The sequence below is a fragment of the Rhinoderma darwinii genome, chromosome 13, assembly GCF_050947455.1.
Source record: "Rhinoderma darwinii isolate aRhiDar2 chromosome 13, aRhiDar2.hap1, whole genome shotgun sequence".
Lineage (NCBI taxonomy): Eukaryota > Metazoa > Chordata > Amphibia > Anura > Rhinodermatidae > Rhinoderma > Rhinoderma darwinii.
Window position 1 is genome coordinate 55783172 of NC_134699.1, and position 19989 is coordinate 55803160.

The window sequence follows — 19989 nt, forward strand, 5'->3', positions numbered from 1 at the left end:
GAGATCATTAACAAGTTCCCCCCGTGTAGTTTTCGGCTGAGCTCTCACCTTCCTCAGGATCAAGGATACCCCACGAGGTGAGATTTTGTATGGAGCCCCAGATCGATGTCGATTGACAGTCATTTTGTATGCCTTCCATTTTCTTACTATTGCACCAACAGTTGTCTCCTTCTCACCCAGCGTCTTACTTATGGTTTTGTAGCCCATTCCAGCCTTGTGCAGGTCTATGATCTTGTCCCTGACATCCTTAGAAAGCTCTTTGGTCTTGCCCATGTTGTAGAGGTTAGAGTCAGACTGATTAATTGAGTCTGTGGACAGGAGTCTTTTATACAGGTGACCATGTAAGACAGCTGTCTTTAATGCAGGCACCAAGTTGATTTGGAGCGTGTAACTGGTCTGGAGGAGGCTGAACTCTTAATGGTTGGTCGGGGATCAAATACTTATTTCTCTGTGCACAATGCAAATAAATATATATAATTTTGACAATGTGATTTTCTGTTTTTTTTTTTATATAATCTATCTCTCACTGGTAAAATTAACCTAGCCTAAAAATTCTAGACTGTTCATGTCTTTGACAGTGGGCAAACTTACAAAATCAGCAAGGGATCAAATACTTATTTCCTCCACTGTATGTAATTGTACTTATTAAGTGATTGTAGTAGTGTTCACTTAACTGATTGCCCTGCTGGGCTAAATAATATACAATAGTGGCAGGATGTGACCATTAATCTAAAATGTAACCTTTATTGGATTTGTTGAACCCCTTAATGAGCAGCCTATTTTAGACCTTAAAGAGGCTCTGTCACCAGATTATAACTTGACTATCTCCTACATAATCTGATCGGCGCTGTAATGTAGATAACAACAGTGGTTTTTATTTTGAAAAACGATCATTTTTGAGCAAGTTATGAGCAATTTTAGATTTAGTTTCTTAATGCCCAACTGGGCATGTTTTTACTTTTGACCAAGTGGGTGTTGTAAAGAAGTGTATGAGGCTGACCAATCAGTGACCAATCAGTGTCATACACTTCTCATTGTTCCAGCCCAGCATGATCAACAGCACAGTGAGATTGTGCAGTGAAAGAAGCTGGGCTGGAACAATGAGAAGTGTATGACACTGATTGGTCACTGATTGGTCACTGATTGGTCAGCCTCATACACTTCTTTACAACACCCACTTGGTCAAAAGTAAAAACACACCCAGTTGGGCATTAAGAAACTAAATCTAAAATTGCTCATAACTTGCTCAAAAATGATCGTTTTTCAAAATAAAAACCACTGTTGTTATCTACATTACAGCGCCAATCAGATTATGTATAGGGGGAGATAGAAAAAAAATCTGAAATTTCGCCACTCTTTTTTGCGTCCTAAATCTACGCCGTTTATTGTGTGGTATAAATAAGTCGGGTTGTTACGATTACAACGATATCAAATTTGTATCATTTTTGTATGTTTTACTACTTTTACACAGTAAAAACGCTTTTTTTTTCAAAATTATTTGTTTTTGTGTCTCCATATTTGAAGAGCCGTAACGTTTTTATTTTTTCGCCGATGCGGTTGTATGAGGGCTTTTTTTTTGCGGGAAGACTTGTAGTTTTTATTGGTACCATTTTGGAGTAGATGCGACTTTTTGATCACTTTTTAATCACATTTTTTTTAAAGTCAGGATTCACAGAAAAAAAAAAATTTCTGTCGTTTTTTATTTAATTTTTTTACGGCGTACACCGTGCGGGTTAAGTAATGTAATAACCTTATAGTCGGGGTCGTTACGGACGTGGCGATACCAAATATGTGTAACTATTTAACTTTATTTTGGTTTTTTAATAGTAAAGCAGTTTTTAAGGGGAGAAAGTGGGTTTTTCATTTTTTTTTCCCTTTTTTTTAAACTTTTTTACTAGTCCCACTAGGGGACTTTAATATGCGATTATCCGATCGCATTTATAATACACTGCAATACTTCTGTATTGCAGTGTATTATGCCTGTCCGTGTAGGCATGAGGCATGATCTAGCAGGCATTTACTACAGGCAGACCTGGAGGCCTTTATTAGGCCCCCGGCTGCCATAGAAGACAGACACTCGGCGATCTTATCACCAGGTGTCAGTGGGATGAGAGGGAGCTCCTTCCCGTACTCCAAAACCACTCCGATGCGGCGCACGCTATTGAGCGCCACATCTGAGGGGTTAAACGGGTGAGATCGATACTAATATCGATCTCACCCATTCAAGCAGGGACGCCCCCCAGCCCTCAGCTACCTCTGGCAGCTAAGAGCAGGGAGATTTAACGGCTCCCTGCTCTCTTTATTTATTCCGATGCAGCGCCGTAAAAAGGCTATTGCATCGGAATAAAGCCCGTTAGGGGCCGTCGTAAAAACACTATGGGGCAGTCACTAACGGGTTAAAAAGATACAAAAAATAAATAAACACAGAGTGATGTATATATGCACTGAGCTTTGTTCTGGTGTTGTATATATGTAATGAGCTTTGTTCTGGTGTTGTATATATGTACTGAGCTTTGTTCTGGTGCTGTATATATGTAATGAGCTTTGTTCTGGTGTTGTATATATGTAATGAGCTTTGTTCTGGTGTTGTATATATGTAATGAGCTTTGTTCTGGTGTTGTATATATGTAATGAGCTTTGTTCTGGTGTTGTATACATGTACTGAGCTTTGTTCTGGTGTTGTATATATGTACTGAGCTTTGTTCTGGTGTTGTATATATGTAATGAGCTTGGTTTTGGTGCTGTATAGATGTAATGAGCTTTGTTCTGGTGTTGTATATATGTAATGAGCTTTGTTCTAATGTTGTATATATGTAATGAGCTTTGTTCTGGTGTTGTATATATGTAATGAGCTTTGTTCTGGTGTTGTATATATGTAATGAGCTTTGTTCTGGTGTTGTATACATGTACTGAGCTTTGTTCTGGTGTTGTATATATGTACTGAGCTTTGTTCTGGTGTTGTATATATGTAATGAGCTTGGTTTTGGTGCTGTATATATGTAATGAGCTTTGTTCTGGTGTTGTATATATGTAATGAGCTTTGTTCTGGTGTTATATATATGTACTGAGCTTTGTTCTGATGTTGTATATATGTAATTAGCTTTGTTCTGGTGTTGTATATATGTAATGAGCTTTGTTCTGGTGTTGTATACATGTACTGAGCTTTGTTCTGGTGTTGTATATATGTACTGAGCTTTGTTCTGGTGCTGTATATATGTACTGAGCTTTGTTCTGGTGTTGTATATATGTAATGAGCTTTGTTCTGGTGTTGTATACATGTACTGAGCTTTGTTCTGGTGTTGTATATATGTAATGAGCTTTGTTCTGGTGTTGTATATATGTTGGTTGGGGGGTGCGAAACTGAATCTTTGTGCTGGAGAACCTGGCTACACCTCTGGGGGTTCTATTGGGGCATTATACTTTGGGGAGGTACTATGGGAGCATGATACTGTTTGGGCTGAAACAAGTGTCTAAGGGCGGGGATTAGTGAGAGTTAGGGTATGTGCACACGACCGCTTTTCAGATGGAATGGAGGCGTTTTACTACTCGAATTACGCCTGAAAAGACGGCTCCAATACGTCGGCAAACATCTGCCCATTGCTTGCAATTGGTCTTACGATGTTCTGTGCAGACAAGCTGTCATTTTACGCGTCACTGTCAAAAGACGGCGTGTAAAATTACGCCTGCGTCAAAGAAGTGTAGGACACTTCTTGTGACGTAATTGGAGCCGGTTTTCATTTACTCCATTGAAAAACAGCTCCAATTACGTCCGTAATGGACGCTGCGAAAAACCTGAGTACATGCAAAAACATCTGAAATTCAGGAGCTGTTTTCTCTTGAAAACCACTCCGTAATTTCAGACGTATTTGGCGTTGTCGTGTGCACATACCATAAGACTAATAGACTATTTGCGATACTTAAAGTGCAGCTAAACAATTGACAAACTTCTGACATGTCATAGTGACATGTCAGAAGTTTGGATTGGTGGGGGTCCGAGCAGGGGCGTAGCTAAAGGCTCATGGGCCCGGGTGCAAGAATTCAGCTTGGGCCCCCCTACCCCTCCCCAGCACCACCATCATCATCAGACCCCTGCGCGCTCCTATGCCCAGACGCCTTGCCCAACAGCCCCCATAGTATAATGCCCCCACACAGTTAATGCTCCCATAGCTGCCCCCAATATCAGCCCCCCCATACAGTATAATGCCCCCATATGTGCATAATTACTTACCTATCCCCGTTCTCACGTCGGGTGGAGGATCCTTCGCCTCCTCCGGTGTGTACTATGAGTGACTCCGAGCAGAAAGGCGCGATGATGTCGCTACATCCCGTCTGCCTGCGTCGAGCCTCTCACGGCACAGGGAATGCTGGATCAAGGAGATGTCAGCTCCTTGCTCCAGCATTGATTGGAACCGGGACCTCGGTGAGTGACTCACGAGCCCCCAGGGGGACGCGACCCACAGTGTAGGGATGTCACGATACCAAAATTTGGACTTCGATACCGATACTTCGTTTACTTTGCCAACAGTAATAAAAATAAAAATAAAGTTCTTCCATTTTCTGATGTGAGGCACGAGGTGCGATGATGAATTTTGAATGTGCCTCACATTAATAGTAATTAACCTCATCATGTTTCTCAGTCATAATGGGTTAATGTGTAAGGTACATGATGGGGTTAATTACTATTAATGTGAGGCACATGGAGGTTAAATTCATCATCGCACCTCGTGCCTCACAATTAGGCCCCATGCACACGACCGTAAATAACCTCCATTCACTTTCATTGAGCGCGGACACATTTCCGTAGCGCTACGGATGGGTGTCCGTGCCGTAGAAATGTTCCGAAAATTACGGAACATGTCCGACCTTTTGCATTTTGCGGGCCGTTCTCCCATACTTTGTATGGGAGCACGGCCCGAAAATGCGGGTGGCAGTCGGCGACCGGCCGTGCCCGCAATCGCGGGCCCTGATTGCGGGCACGGTCGTGTGAATGGGGCCTAAGTGATAGAAAGCAATTTTTATTTTATTTTTTTACAAAGTACACATCATAAATGATGCAAAAAAATTGTTGTGCAGGTAATTACGGGCGCGCCAATACCGAGTATGTGTATGTTTTATGTATTGAGACTTATTTTAATGTTTATTATTTAAAAAGTGTATGTGTATTTTTTTAATTTAACATTACTTTGTTTTTATTTTATTTTTAAACTTCAATGTACTGGCCTATAGCTATATGCCAGTACATTAGCCTGTGTACGGATAGTACACAGGCAGTTGTTAGGACATACCTCAGTATGCCCTAACAACAGGAAATATGGTAGGACAGCCCTGGGGTCCTTCAACAGACCCTGGGCTGTCTGCCCATATATGGTATGTCCCTTAATCGCATCACAGGAATTCCCTGTGACGCGATCCTGGGGCATCCCCCCTTCTCATTTTCCCCTGAATGCTGCAGTCAGCTTTGATCGCAGCATTCAGGAGAATAGCGGCGGAGATGAGCGGTTTCTCTGATCTCCGCCGTTATAGAGCGGGGCTGCAGCTGTGTAATACAGCCATTGCCCCGCTCCTGATATAAGTGCGCGCGCGGTCAGCATGTGGAGATGCGGCCGGCGCTGCACTAATGAGCGGCGGTTCAGGCAATGAGGACAGAACATGGGGGTGTTTTGTAGCGCGCCCACCATGTTCTGTCTTCAGTGCCGACGCTCATTAGTGCAGCGCCGGCCGCATCACATCATCCTGACGGCGCTCACATGTCAGGACTCAGGAGCGGGGCAGTGACTGTATTACACAGCCGCAGCCCCGCTCTCATACACTCATGTGTACTATACTGTATTGTGCAGTTTGCGGTGGAGGGGGGGGGCTGTGATTTAACGCTCCCCCCCTCTCCACCGCATACAACACAATACATTACAAGGCATCACATACATTACATTACAATACATAACGTTACAACACAATACATTACATTACACTGCAGCTTACCTGGATTCCTCCGCACCGACTCTTCTGCTCTGTCTGGAAGCCGTGTCACGTGACAACACGGTCACATGGTACACTAAGTGTACCATGTGACCGTAACCCGGAAGTGCCGGCTTCACGGCACAGAAGATTTAGTTAGAAAAAATGCTGTATGGCAACGGGGGCCCGTGGGCCCCCCAGGCTTAGGGGCCCGGTCGCAACTGCGACCGCTGCGACCCCTATAGCTACGCCACTGGGTCCGAGCACTGAGACCCCCACCAATCACTAGAACGAAGCGGTAGAGGCATTCGTGTGAGCTCTCAGCAGCTTCGTTTTTGTTCGGCTTTTTCCGGAAAGCCGATGTATCGGAGTACGGGCTCATAGACTTTCAATTGAGTCCATACACCGATACATTGATTTCCGGAAAAAGCCGAACAGACACGAAGCGATTGGTGGGGGTCCCAGTGCTCGGACCCCCACCAATACAAACTACTGACATGTCACTATGACATGTCAGAAGTTTGTCAAACGTTTAGGTACACTTTAAAAGTTGGGAGGTATGTGCAATTCCCTATGGAAAGAGTTTTCATTTGTGTTTTCAGAACGCGTCAGGCAGCTGCAGAAAGCAGTCAGAACGCGCGCAGCATCACTCCGAGCGGCCGGCACGTCATCAGCCGCGCGCCCTGCGTCGCCTTGGTTACGCATCCTCCGGCAGCTCTGACGGTCGGACGCTGAGTTTCCGTTGTTGACAGCGGCGATGATCGCAGTGTGACGGACATGGAAGAAGAGGCGGCTGCGGGGGGTGAGCGCGGCCTGAGCCTGGCGGTATGGACGGTGTGCGCGGTCACCATCCCTGTGCTCATCACTCTCTGGTGCAGCGTGCGCCGCTCTCGGCGGAGGAGCCTGGCTGCAGACGGGAAGCACTGCTGGCGGGACACTGATTTATTCGGGAGACCCACGTACTGCTCCGTGTGCGAGCAGCACATCCTGCGGGGGGCCTACTGCTTGTGCTGCGGCTTGTGCGCTGACGAACGCTGCGTGTGGAAAGCAAGCAAGAGCTTCCAATGTAAAGAAGTGATGGGAAGAAGCGAGGGGCAAGGAGGCATCGCCCAGAGCCACCACTGGGTCCGGGGCAATATGCCGCTCTGCAGCCAATGTATGGTGTGTGGGCAGCAGTGCGGGAGTCAACCCAAGCTATGTGACTACAGGTGCAGACCATCGTTCAGACATGATGTCATGCGGTTCTCCATAACCCCAGAAACTAGTCCTCTCCAGCTGTCAGGACAGGCTGGGACTTGTAGTTCATCTAAAACTGGAGAACCCCCTCCTGCTATAAATCATGTTATTGAATATATAGGCCATACCCATAAGGCCGCGATCACACACGTGCAGTTTTGATGACGGTTTGGCTTTAAATCACACAAAAGGAGGGACGCACCAGTCTTTCCTTTATACCGTCCCCTCCTTTCGGATGCTTTGTACACAAAAAAAAAACGGAGCCGAAAAATTCATCAAGGCTGTATGTGTGATCCCGGCTTTCGGTAGCGTCTGAACGGCTATTTCCCCGCTTCACGTGAGCTCAGGCGTCATTCACACTACTGTCGTTTTGCGGCAGCATACTATACACAATTGCGCATGGTATAGGACACGTTCTATCCCATGGGCCCCTGCACACGACTGTGGTTTTCCTGGTCCGTACATTGTCCGGTACGCCGGACCGCAAACAAATAGGACGAGTCAATATACGGGCCGCATTTGCGGTCTGGGCTGCTTAAAATTGCATGAGGCCTGTCATATTGCCTGCCAGAAGAGAAGCAGCGCTAGCCGGCCACATACACAAGCTGTTTTTACACTTGGTATCATGGAACAGATTCGGGGGTCCAGAATGTGTTTATAGGATCCTGTGTAATCATTTCTCATCCATGCTCTATGCTCATGAAAACAAATCCTCTCCTGTAGCTACGGTAACCACGGTATATTACCAAGAGGAAGCACGTGACGGTTTCAATATGTGACTTGTATATTATCAAGAGGAAGCACATGAGGGTTCAGTATGTGACTTGTATATTACCAAGAGGAAGCATGTGAGGGCTCAGTATGTGACTAGTATATTATCAAGAGGAAGCACATGAGGGTTCAGTATGTGACTTGTATATTACCAAGAGGTAGCACATGAGGGTTCAGTATGTGACTTGTATATTACCAAGAGGAAGCATGTGAGGGTTCAGTATGTGACTAGTATATTATCAAGAGGAAGCACATGAGGGTTCAGTATGTGACTTGTATATTATCAAGAGGAAGCACATGAGGGTTCAGTATGTAACTTGTATATTACCAAGAGGAAGCACATGAGGGTTCAGTATGTGACTTGTATATTATTGAGAGGAAGCACATGAGGGTTCAGTATGTGACTTGTATATTACCGAGAGGAAGCACATGAGGGTTCAGTATGTGACTTGTATATTACCAGGAGGAGCACATGAGGGTTCAGTATATGACTTGTATATTACCAGGAGGAGCACATGAGAGTTCAGTATGTGACTTGTGTATTATCGAGAGGAAGCACATATGGGTTCAGTATGTTACTTGTATACTACCAGGAGGAAGCACATGAGGGTTCAGTATGTGACTTGTATATTACCAGGAGGAAGCACATGAGGGTTCAGTATATGACTTGTATATTATCAAGAGGTAGCACATGAGGGTTCAGTATGTGACTTGTATCTTACCAAGAGGTAGCACATGAGGGTTCAGTATGTAACTTGTATATTACCAAGAGGAAGCACATGAGTGTTCAGTATGTAACTTGTATATTACCAAGAGGAAGCACATGAGGGTTCAGTATGTGACTTGTATATTATTAAGAGGAAGCACATGAGGGTTCAGTATGTGACTTGTATATTACCGAGAGGAAGCACATGAGGGTTCAGTATGTGACTTGTATATTACCAGGAGGAGCACATGAGGGTTCAGTATATGACTTGTATATTACCAGGAGGAGCACATGAGGGTTCAGTATGTGACTTGTGTATTATCGAGAGGAAGCACATATGGGTTCAGTATGTTACTTGTATACTACCAGGAGGAAGCACATGAGGGTTCAGTATGTGACTTGTATATTACCAGGAGGAAGCACATGAGGGTTCAGTATATGACTTGTATATTACCAGGAGGAGCACATGAGGGTTCAGTATGTGACTTGTATATTACCAGGAGGAAGCACATGAGGGTTCAGTATGTGACTTGTATATTACCAGGAGGAGCACATGAGGGTTCAGTATGTGACTTGTATATTACCAGGAGGAGCACATGAGGGCTCTTATTCACCGGTTGTCTTTTTCCTTTGTAAATAGATGTATCTGGTGTCAGCGGATCATTCATGACGACTGTATGGAAAGTCCTCTAAAGACTGAGGACTGTGACCTCGGAGAATTCAGCAATCTCATCATTCCACCAAATTATCTGTGGGCTGTTAAACAACTGAAACGGAGCAGAAGTGCTGATTTTATGACGGTAAATCTCATTATATAAATATTTTTTTTTCTAAACTTGTAGTTTTCATCATTTTGAAACAATTGATAACATTTGACTGCAAAGTTTCAAACATAATACAAGTATTTGTTGGATAATCCGGCCGCCGACCAATACAAACTGCGTGTGTGCGTGAAACACCAGGGGGCGCCATTGTAAGTTTATAATAGTAATATCTCAGAACAGCAAAAAATAGTTTAGACACATCAAATTGTGAAATGACTAAAAAGGGAATGTCACCTATGTATTGTTTTTGCTATTTAAAACCAGATAGTGATAGTCGTTTTTTCTAATCGGTTTTATTTTTTGATTGTAGAGTTTTTTGTTTTTTTTTATTCTCTCTTCTGTACATGATTATGGGGGTAGCCATCTTGCCTGAGCTGCTGGTAACAGCATTTAGAGACCTGCTTTACTGCAGACACATGGATCATATGAACAGGAGGGGTCCCATTGACTTCTACGGGAGCATGTTGTGGGCATGCTCTGTGACCTGTGCAGGGGTCATTGTTTAGGAGGGGAGCTGTGTCCATCAATTGTCAATGGTGGATCCTGTGTTATCTATATAGAGGTGTTACCGGTCATTGTAATCCTGCCTGTGATGATAATGAGATGACTACTGAGAAGTGATCTCTACAGAACAGGAAGGATCAGTCTATTATGAATAGTGGATCCTGTGTTTTCTATATAGAGGTGTTACCTGTCATCGTAATCCTGCCTGTGATGATAATATGAGGACTGATGAGAAGTGATCTCTACAGAACAGGAAGGATCAGTCTATTATGAATGGTGGATCCTGTGTTATCTATATAGAGGAGTTACCGGTCAGTGTAATCCTGCCTGTGATGATAATATGAGGACTGATGAGAAGTGATCTCTACAGAACAGGAAGGATCAGTCTATTCTCAATGGTGGATCCTGTGTTATCTATTGAGGTGTTAGCTGTCATTGTAATCCTGCCGGTGATGATAAGAAGATGACTGCTGAGAGAACAAAACTGAACAGGAAGGGTCAGTCTGTTATGAGGCTCAGGGGCCAGAGTGGAAACTGCTAGATTTTAGGATTATTTTTTTTAATATAGATAATGATGATTCTTTATCTATTGCTTAAAAAGTACTTTTGTTCATGTGACCACACCTTTAACCCCTTCCTGCCGCAGCCATTTTTCAGACTTTCATTTTAGTTTTTTCCTCCCCACCTTCCAAAAGCCATAACTTTTTTTATTTTTCCGTCGATTAAGTGGTATCGGGGCTTATTTTTTTGTGGGGATAAGCTGTCGTTTTTAACGATACAATTTTGAGGTACATGCAACGTTTTGATCACTTTTCATTCTATTTTTTGTGGGAGATGAGGTGACCAAAAATAGAGATTCTGGCGTTTACATTTTTTTTTTTTTTTTTTTTTACGACGACCACCGTGCCGGTTAAATAATGATATATTGTAATAGTTCGGACTTTTACGGATGCGGCGATTCAAATTATGTTTGTTTATTTATTTTTTTACTATGCTCTAGGGGGAAAATGGGTAAGACCCTGTTCACACAGAGTTTTGACGCGGAAACCGTGCCGTAAAACTCCTCAAAAACCGCCCGAAAATGCCTCCCATTGATTTAAATGGGAGTTGGACGAGTTTTTTTACCGCGAGTAAAAAACCGCGTCGCAGTAAAAAGAAGCGTCATGACCCATCTTGAGGCGGTTTCCGCCTCCAAAAACCCATTTCAATGAGTCAGAAAGAGGAAAAAACCGCCTCGACGAGTGTTTTGACGAGTTTTTGGCAAACCACTGTGCAAAAAACGTCTGGAGCAGTTTTTGCAGGAGGAATTTTCCTCCTGCAAAAAACTCCGTGCGAACACAGCCTAAAGGGGTTTTTTTTTTTGAACTTTTAATTTAGAAACATTTTTTTTTTTAAATAAATAAAACTTTATTTTAATAATTTTTACATTTTTTTTATTAGTCCCCCCAGTGAACTTCAACCAGCAATCGTTAGATCGCTTGCACTATATACTGCAATATGTATTGCAGTATATATCGTGATTCTGACAGGCTCATATTAAGCCCTGCCGGAGGCAGCGCTTAATAGGAGCACAAAGCTGGCGGACCTGGGGGCCTTCATTAGGCCCCCAGGCAACCATCGCCACCCCGCGATTGCATTGCGGGTGGCGCGATGAGCTGTTAGAGTGGATCGCCCTCCTCTTTCTAACGATTTAAATGCTGCGGTTGCTATTTACCGCTGCAATTAACGAGTTAAACTAGCGGGATCGCGCTCGAGCGCGATTCCGCTCGTTACTCTGAAGTGTCGGCTGTAACATACAGCCGACACCGGCATCGTATGGAGCGAGTTCACTCTGTGAGCCTGTTCCATAATTCCCCTACCCGACTTTGGCGTATGGATACGTCAGATGTCGGGAAGGGGTTAAAGGATTTTGACCACATATTCACATATCTAACTTTGTAAATACATTGAATGACTTCTCTTGTACTGATTCCGAGTTGTAGTTTCTATTATAATCCAGAGTGGTTTTGCTTATGCTCGCAACAGGTCCTCAACCACAATCATCCCACGTTACATGTAATGTCCTGCCGGCCCACATGCAGTCTCTTTCCGTATGTGTACTTCAAGGTGACGCTGTCTCCCGCAAGAAAAATCCCAACACAATGTAACCTCAATAACATGTGGCCTTATGATGTTACTGGTTGTTTTCATGGAACGCTTTTAGACCGGGGTAGACAAATTAGTGTAGACTCTACGCGCAAGTTTCATTTAGCAACATTGGGTACATTGGCCAGGTGGTTTGCCTAGCCCTGCCTTAGGCCCCATGCACGAACGTATTTTTTTCCTCCCGTAAATACTGGCGTAAATACGGGTCCTTTGACACACGTATTCGACCCGTATTGCACCAGTATTTACGGACCTGTTTTCTCTGCCCTAATCGGCAGCCCCTTCTCTCTATCAGTGCTGGAAAGAGAGAAGGGGCAGCCATTTCTTGCAGAGTTTCCGCAGCGATTGTAAGTAAAATAAGTTAATACGTACCCTTGTCTTGGTGACGCGTCCCTCTTTTGACATCCAGTCCGACCTCCATGGATGACGTGGCAGTCTATGTGACCGCTGCAGCCGGTGATTGGCCTGTGATTGGCTGCAGCGGTCACATGGGATGAAACGTCATCCCGGGAGGCTGGACTGGAGGAAGAAGCAGGTAAGTTAACTTTTAATACTATTAACTCCAGCGGTAGTCACTGTCCCGGGTGCTGAAAGAGTTACTGCCAATCAGTTAACTCTTTCAGCACCATGGACAGTGACTATCCCCTGACGTCGCCTAGCAACGTTCCCGTAATTACGTTTGCATACACGTAGCCACCGGTAATTACGGAAGCCCCATAGACTTCTACGGCCTGAAATAGGACATGTTCCATATTTCTCAATGGCACGGGCACCTTCCCGTAAGCAAACGGGAAGGTACCCGTGGCCAGTAGAAGTCTATGGGCCCGTAATTACGGCTCATAATTACGGGCGTTTTTACATTCATGTGCATGAGGCCTTAGGCCCCATGCACACGGCCGTGCCCCTAAACATGGCCCGCAATTGTGGGCATGGCCGCGAGCAGCCACCCGCATCAGCCCGTGCTCTCATAAAGTATGGGAGCACGGCCCGTAAAAAGCAAAAAACGAAAATGTCCTATCTTTTGCGGTACACTTCTACGGCCAGACACCTTCCCGCAAATATACGGGAAGGTGTCCGCGGTCAATAGAAGTGAATGGATCCGTAATTACGGACCATTTTTACGGTCGTGTGCATGGGGCCTTAAAGAGATTTTCCACAACCAGACAACTGATGACCTATCCACCGGATAGGTCATCAGTGTATGGTCGGTGCGGGTCCGACACCCAGACCGCACACCGATCAGCTGTTCCGGCTGCCTCTGGGCATCGGGTGTCTTTGCACAGTATGCAATGTACGGAGCCGGAAGCAGTTGGCTCCATACACTGCATAGTGGCCATTCTGCAGAACTGCAGCTCTGCTCCTATTCACTTGAATACAGTACTGCAGCTCGGCTGCTATTCTGTGACCTTGAGCCAGCTGCTGCCGGCATGGACGTCCAGTGCCCGGAGGCAGTTGGAGCAGCTGATGGGTAGCGGGGTCCGGGTGTTGGACCCGCACCAATCATACACTAACGTCCAGTGGATAGGTCATCAGTTGTCCGGTAGTGGACAACCCCTTTAAGTGGCACTTGTATTAATAGTATTGCAACTTTTTTTATTATTTTTGTTGCTCTTTTTGCTAATGTATATCCATATTATGTTATCTTCTAGTTAATATCTTCCATGGGAAGCAATTGGACTCCTTTAATTGTCCTGGCCAACACACGCAGTGGAAACAATATGGGTGAGGTTCTTGTGAGTGAATTTAAAGGACTTCTAAATCCTTTACAAGTGAGTATATTAGGGTTAGGGCAAGGGGCGGACATACTATACGTGCAACTGCACAGAGACCCAGTAGGTAGAGGGGGCCCACCGCTACCTTAAAAGCAACTTTCTACTATCTCTTAAATTGCATGTAAGGACCGTGAACCGAGATTATAACTTCTGGAGCTCCCAATTACTGGGGGATTATAAAAGGGCTGTTCAATTATGCTATTGGAAAACAAGGGGGCCTCTGCGGACTATGCCCACTCCTGGGATGGGGTACCTGGGTAGAAAGCTGAATTATATTATTTATAATAAATGGCACTTCTTACGACTTCTCTTGGTCATGTACCCTTTTCTAAGCAATTGAAAATTTTTGAAGTAGGGTCTAAAACTGATTTTCCTTGATTCAATTTGTGTTGTTTCCTTATCTCCCATAAAGAGAAATTTGAACTTTTTTTTTTAGAGCAGATGCACAGCCTCCTTCCCACACAGTATAAAGCCCCCATAGCTGCCCCCACACAGTATAATGCCCCTATAGCTGCCCCCACACAGTATAATGCCCCCACACAGTATAATGCCCCCACACAGTATAATGCCCCCATAGCTGCCCCCACACAGTATAATGCCCCCACACAGTATAATGCCCCCACACAGTATAATGCCCCCACACAGTATAATGCCCCTATAGCTGCCCCCACACAGTATAATGCCCCCATAGCTGCCCCCACACAGTATAATGTCCCCATAGCTGCCCCCACACAGTATAATGCCCCTATAGCTGCCCCCACACAGTATAATGCCCCCATAGCTGCCCCCACACAGTATAATGCCCCCACACAGTATAATGCCCCTATAGCTGCCCCCACACAGTATAATGCCCCCATAGCTGCCCCCACACAGTATAATGCCCCTATAGCTGCCCCACACAGTATAATGCCCCCATAGCTGCACCCACACAGTATAATGCCCCCATAGCTGCACCCACACAGTATAATGCCCCCATAGCTGCACCCACACAGTATAATGCCCCCATAGCTGCACCCACACAGTATAATGCCCCCATAGCTGCCCCCACACAGTATAATGCCCCTATAGCTGCCCCCACACAGTATAATGCCCCCACACAGTATAATGCCCCCATAGCTGCCCCCACACAGTATAATACCCCCATAGCTGCACCCACACAGTATAATGCCCCTATAGCTGCCCCCACACAGTATAATGCCCCCATAGCTGCCCCCACACAGTATAATGCCCCCATAGCTGCCCCCACACAGTATAATGCCCCCATAGCTGCACCCACACAGTATAATGCCCCCATAGCTGCCCCCACACAGTATAATGCCCCTATAGCTGCCCCCACACAGTATAATGCCCCCACACAGTATAATGCCCCCATAGCTGCCCCCACACAGTATAATACCCCCATAGCTGCACCCACAACAGTATAATGCCCCCATAGCTGCCCCCACACAGTATAATACCCCCATAGCTGCCCCCACACAGTATAATGCCCCCATAGCTGCCCCCACACTGTATAATGCCCCTATAGCTGCCCCCACACAGTATAATGCCCCCATAGCTGCACCCACACAGTATAATGCCCCCATAGCTGCCCCCACACTGTATAATGCCCCTATAGCTGCCCCCACACAGTATAATGCCCCCACAGCTGCACCCACACAGTATAATGCCCCCATAGCTGCACCCCACACAGTATAATGCCCCCATAGCTACACCCCACACAGTATAATGCCCCCATAGCTGCACCCACACAGTATAATGCCCCCATAGCTGCCCCCACACAGTATAATACCCCCATAGCTGCCCCACACAGTATAATGCCCCCATAGCTGCCCCCACACAGTATAACACCCCCATAGCTGCACCCACACAGTATAATGCCCCCATAGCTGCCCCCACACAGTATAATACCCCCATAGCTGCCCCCACACAGTATAATGCCCCCATAGCTGCCCCCACACTGTATAATGCCCCTATAGCTGCCCCCACACAGTATAATGCCCCCATAGCTGCACCCACACAGTATAATGCCCCCATAGCTGCCCCCACACTGTATAATGCCCCTATAGCTGCCCCCACACAGTATAATGCCCCCACAGCTGCACCCACACAGTATAATGCCCCCATAGCTGCACCCCACACAGTATAATGCCCCCATAGCTACACCCCACACAGTATAATGCCCCCATAGCTGCACCCACACAGTATAATGCCCCCATAGCTGCCCCCACACAGTATAATACCCCCACCCATAGCTGCCCCACACAGTATAATGCCCCCATAGCTGCACCCACACAGTATAATGCCCCCATAGCTGCACCCACACAGTATAATGCCCCCATAGCTGCCCCCACACTGTATAATGCCCCTATAGCTGCCCCCACACAGTATAATGCCCCCATAGCTGCACCCACACAGTATAATGCCCCCATAGCTGCACCCACACAGTATAATGCCCCCATAGCTGCCCCACACAGTATAATGCCCCCATAGCTGCACCCACACAGTATAATGCCCCCATAGCTGCACCCACACAATATAATGCCCCCATAGCTGCACCCACACAGTATAATGCCCCCATAGCTGCCCCCACACTGTATAATGCCCCTATAGCTGCCCCCACACAGTATAATGCCCGCATAGCTGCACCCACACAGTATAATGCCCCCATAGCTGCACACCACACAGTATAATGCCCCCATAGCTACACCCCACACAGTATAATGCCCCCATAGCTGCACCCACACAGTATAATGCCCCCATAGCTGCCCCCACACTGTATAATGCCCCTATAGCTGCCCCCACACAGTATAATGCCCGCATAGCTGCACCCACACAGTATAATGCCCCCATAGCTGCACACCACACAGTATAATGCCCCCATAGCTACACCCCACACAGTATAATGCCCCCATAGCTGCACCCCACACAGTATAAAACCCCTATAGCCGCCTGTTTAACCTCTTAGATGCCTCGGTCAATTGCGACCGCGGCATCTAAGTGGTTTTAGAGGGAGAGGACTCTCTCTCTCAACCCACCAGCACCCCTGTGATGCGATAGTGGGTTGCCGATGGTTTTTATGGCAGCTATGGGCCTTACAGAGGCCCCCAGCTTTGTCTTTAGTGTATGTCTATGTTGCATTAACCGACACAATACACTGCAATACAGAAGTATTGCTGTGTGTTATAAAAGTGATCGAATGATCGCATAGTAAAGTCCTAAATATGGGACTTAAAAAAAATAAAATAAAGTTTATAATAAATGAAAAATCCCAAAAATATGAAAACCCAATTTTTCCCCTTACAACATGCTTTATTGTGAAAAAAACAAACTTATTGTCTCGTCCGTAACTACCTGAATTATAAAACGATTATGTTACTGAACACCTCACATCGTAAAAAAAATCAAATAAAAAGCAATGCCAGAATTGGTGTTTTCTGTTCATCCCGCCTTACAAAAATGCAATAAAAAGTCGGTGGAAAAGTAAAAATTTGTTAGCTCTTAGAATATGGCGACACCAAAACAAATACTTTTACAGAAAAAGTTTTTATACCGTGGAAATGTAGTAAAACATAAAAAAAAAATATACATTTGGTATCTACCAATCTAACCGAGGTGTCAACTGCAGTTTTTTGGGCAGGTGACCGGTTCTCTTTATGCTGTCCAAATTTCAGACCATATGGATGAATCTGCCCCATTGTGTGAATAGGAAATAGTTTAATACTGTGACTAGTGTTTCATTCTTCATAAGTTTTGTCAACATTTTTTGCAGGTGTTTGACTTGAGCAAAACTTCTCCATTCAAAGCCCTTCAGCTGTGCGCCCTCTTACCTGCGAATTCTGCCAAAGTGCTTGTGTGTGGAGGGGATGGCACTGTCGGGTGGGTCCTTGACGCTATAGATGAAATGAAAATAAAGGTAAAAATATTTCTTTTCAATTAAAGCAATTACTCTATCCTGTGGGCAGTAGTGGAAAATGTTTTCTCCCCAATGAGTTATCATATCATTGAAGGGCAATACCTTAACGAGGATCTGTCACTAGTTTATTAATTCCCTATCTCCTAACTAATCTAATAGGCGCTTTGCTGCTGATAACTACAGTGTGATTTGTTTTCAAAAACATTTATTATTTGCAAAGTTATGAGCATTTTTCTAAATATGCTAATTTGACTAAAATAGCCAAACGGGAGGGGACTCTTTCTTTTCACTCTGGGCGGTGTCATGTTTTTCCGTAGGACGCTGTCCAATCAGCATACAGCTTCTCCCCCTTCCCTGCCCAGCAACACAGTGTGATCATATAGTATACAGCTTCCATTTCTGACTGTGTTTTCAATTGGTGATACCTCCGGTTGTTTCACAGCTGGATCTGCAATAAAATCTCCCCTTTTATATGACACCATTGTTCTAGGTGGTCCACAGCCGGAGATATGGCTGTTTTAAGTGATCCCCTTCCATCCAGCCTCAGTCTCTCACACTGTGTGAAGAAGCTTGATGCTGATAGGACAGCGTCAGAGGCTGTGAGGAGGCTCCACCTCAGGAGAATCGCTGCTGTTACCTCCCACTGGTCTAGTATAGCCTCATGTACATATTTAGAAAATAAAAAAGCTCATAAGTTTTAAAATTATAAAAAAAATGTCACTAGTATCAGTGTGACAGCGCCTATTAGATTACCTAGGATATAGGCCATTACTAAACTAGTGACAGAGCCTACTTAAAGGGGTTATGCGGGGACCAAAAATGATTATCAGTGTAGTCACTGCAGTATGTAATTACACGCGCTAATATACACTCCGGTCCCCCGTCGAGCTAAATCTGAGATGTTTATAGCGCTACCGAGGGATTGGAAGTCTAGTTGCACAGTTTTCTTTGATGGCGACACGACTCTTCGTCATATGACAAAGAGTTGTCATCAGAGAAGACTGTGCAACTAGACTTCCGATCCCCCGATAGCGCTATAAAAATCTCAGATTTAGCTCGACGGGGGAATAGGAGAAGGCTGTCAGGCCACATGCACACGACAGTATTTTTCATTCGTAATTACGGACCCATTCATTTCTATTGGCCACGGACACCTTTCAGTATTTTTACTGATGGGTGTTCGTGCTATTCTTGTCAGTAATTACGGTGAGGACTCTCCCATAGAAGTCTGAGAGCTTCCGTAAATACGGGCGGCTACTGATGTGCATCCGTAAACCGTCCGTATATACGGGAGCATTGCTAGGCAACATGTTGATGACATCATTTGCAACCTCCCTCTTTTTGTATGGATCCGTATATACAGATGGAGTACAGACCGTATTTATGGACACCTTTCCGTATACACGGATGAAATACGGATGCCTACTGATCCGTATTTCCGGACAGTATTTCGAGATAGATGAAAATACTGTCGTGTGAATGGGGCCTAATACTGTGAAACGCTGCTACAAGTGTGTCGGCAATTCACAGTGTGAGGAATAGAAGTGAAGGGCAGCACTATCCCACCCCTTGTCGGGTGCCATTGTAACCGGATAATCAATGTTGTTCACTTCACCTGTCAGTGGTTTTAGGCTGAAATCTCACGTCGCAGTTGAAATGTGTTTTTTGCCGCAAATTGCAGAAAAACCATGCTATGATTGGTCTATGTGTGGAGATGGAGTCAATCATTTGTACAGCCCTGGATATAAATCCCGTTAGGATATAGTCCCACGTAGCAGCGGCTGAAGCCTTGCTCAGTTGCAGAGGCCAATGGCCGCACGATTTTGCTGGGTATCACAGGCACAATCACGCTACTATTGGCCTTCACATGCTGGCGTTGTTTCGGCCACTGCTATGCGGGACTGTACTCTAAGGGCTTATTCACACAAGTGAGGCACACGTCCGGGTGCTCTCTGAATGTAGAACTGACAGCACACGGACTGAACACTGACCCACTAAAGTCATTGCGCTCATTCACATATCCCATTTTCCTCACAGACCACGGGTCCCTGCAGAGAAAATTGCAGCATTCACTAGTTTGGTCCGATTCTTTCGTTAGACTCTCACAGGGAAGTCATAGTGTTGATAAAAAAAAATCGGAGCGTACATTGATGCTATCTGAGT

General features: G+C 45.3%; 2 protein-coding genes across 2 annotated transcripts in view; one reads left to right on the forward strand and one right to left on the reverse strand.

Annotated features, from left to right (window-relative positions):
* C13H17orf67 (chromosome 13 C17orf67 homolog) overlaps positions 1–6266 on the reverse strand; it is a 31287-nt gene extending 25021 nt beyond the window's left edge. Inside the window, exon 1 of the mRNA XM_075845881.1 lies at positions 5980–6266. The gene's annotated coding sequence lies outside the window, so the exon portion shown is untranslated. The remainder of the gene's footprint in view (positions 1–5979) is intronic.
* A 365-nt stretch (positions 6267–6631) lies between these two features.
* DGKE (diacylglycerol kinase epsilon) overlaps positions 6632–19989 on the forward strand; it is a 44572-nt gene continuing 31214 nt past the window's right edge. Inside the window, exons 1-4 of the mRNA XM_075845880.1 lie at positions 6632–7163; positions 9309–9468; positions 13791–13910; positions 17683–17826. Of these exons, the coding sequence (XP_075701995.1) occupies positions 6733–7163; positions 9309–9468; positions 13791–13910; positions 17683–17826 (855 nt within the window). The 5' untranslated portion in view covers positions 6632–6732. The remainder of the gene's footprint in view (positions 7164–9308; positions 9469–13790; positions 13911–17682; positions 17827–19989) is intronic.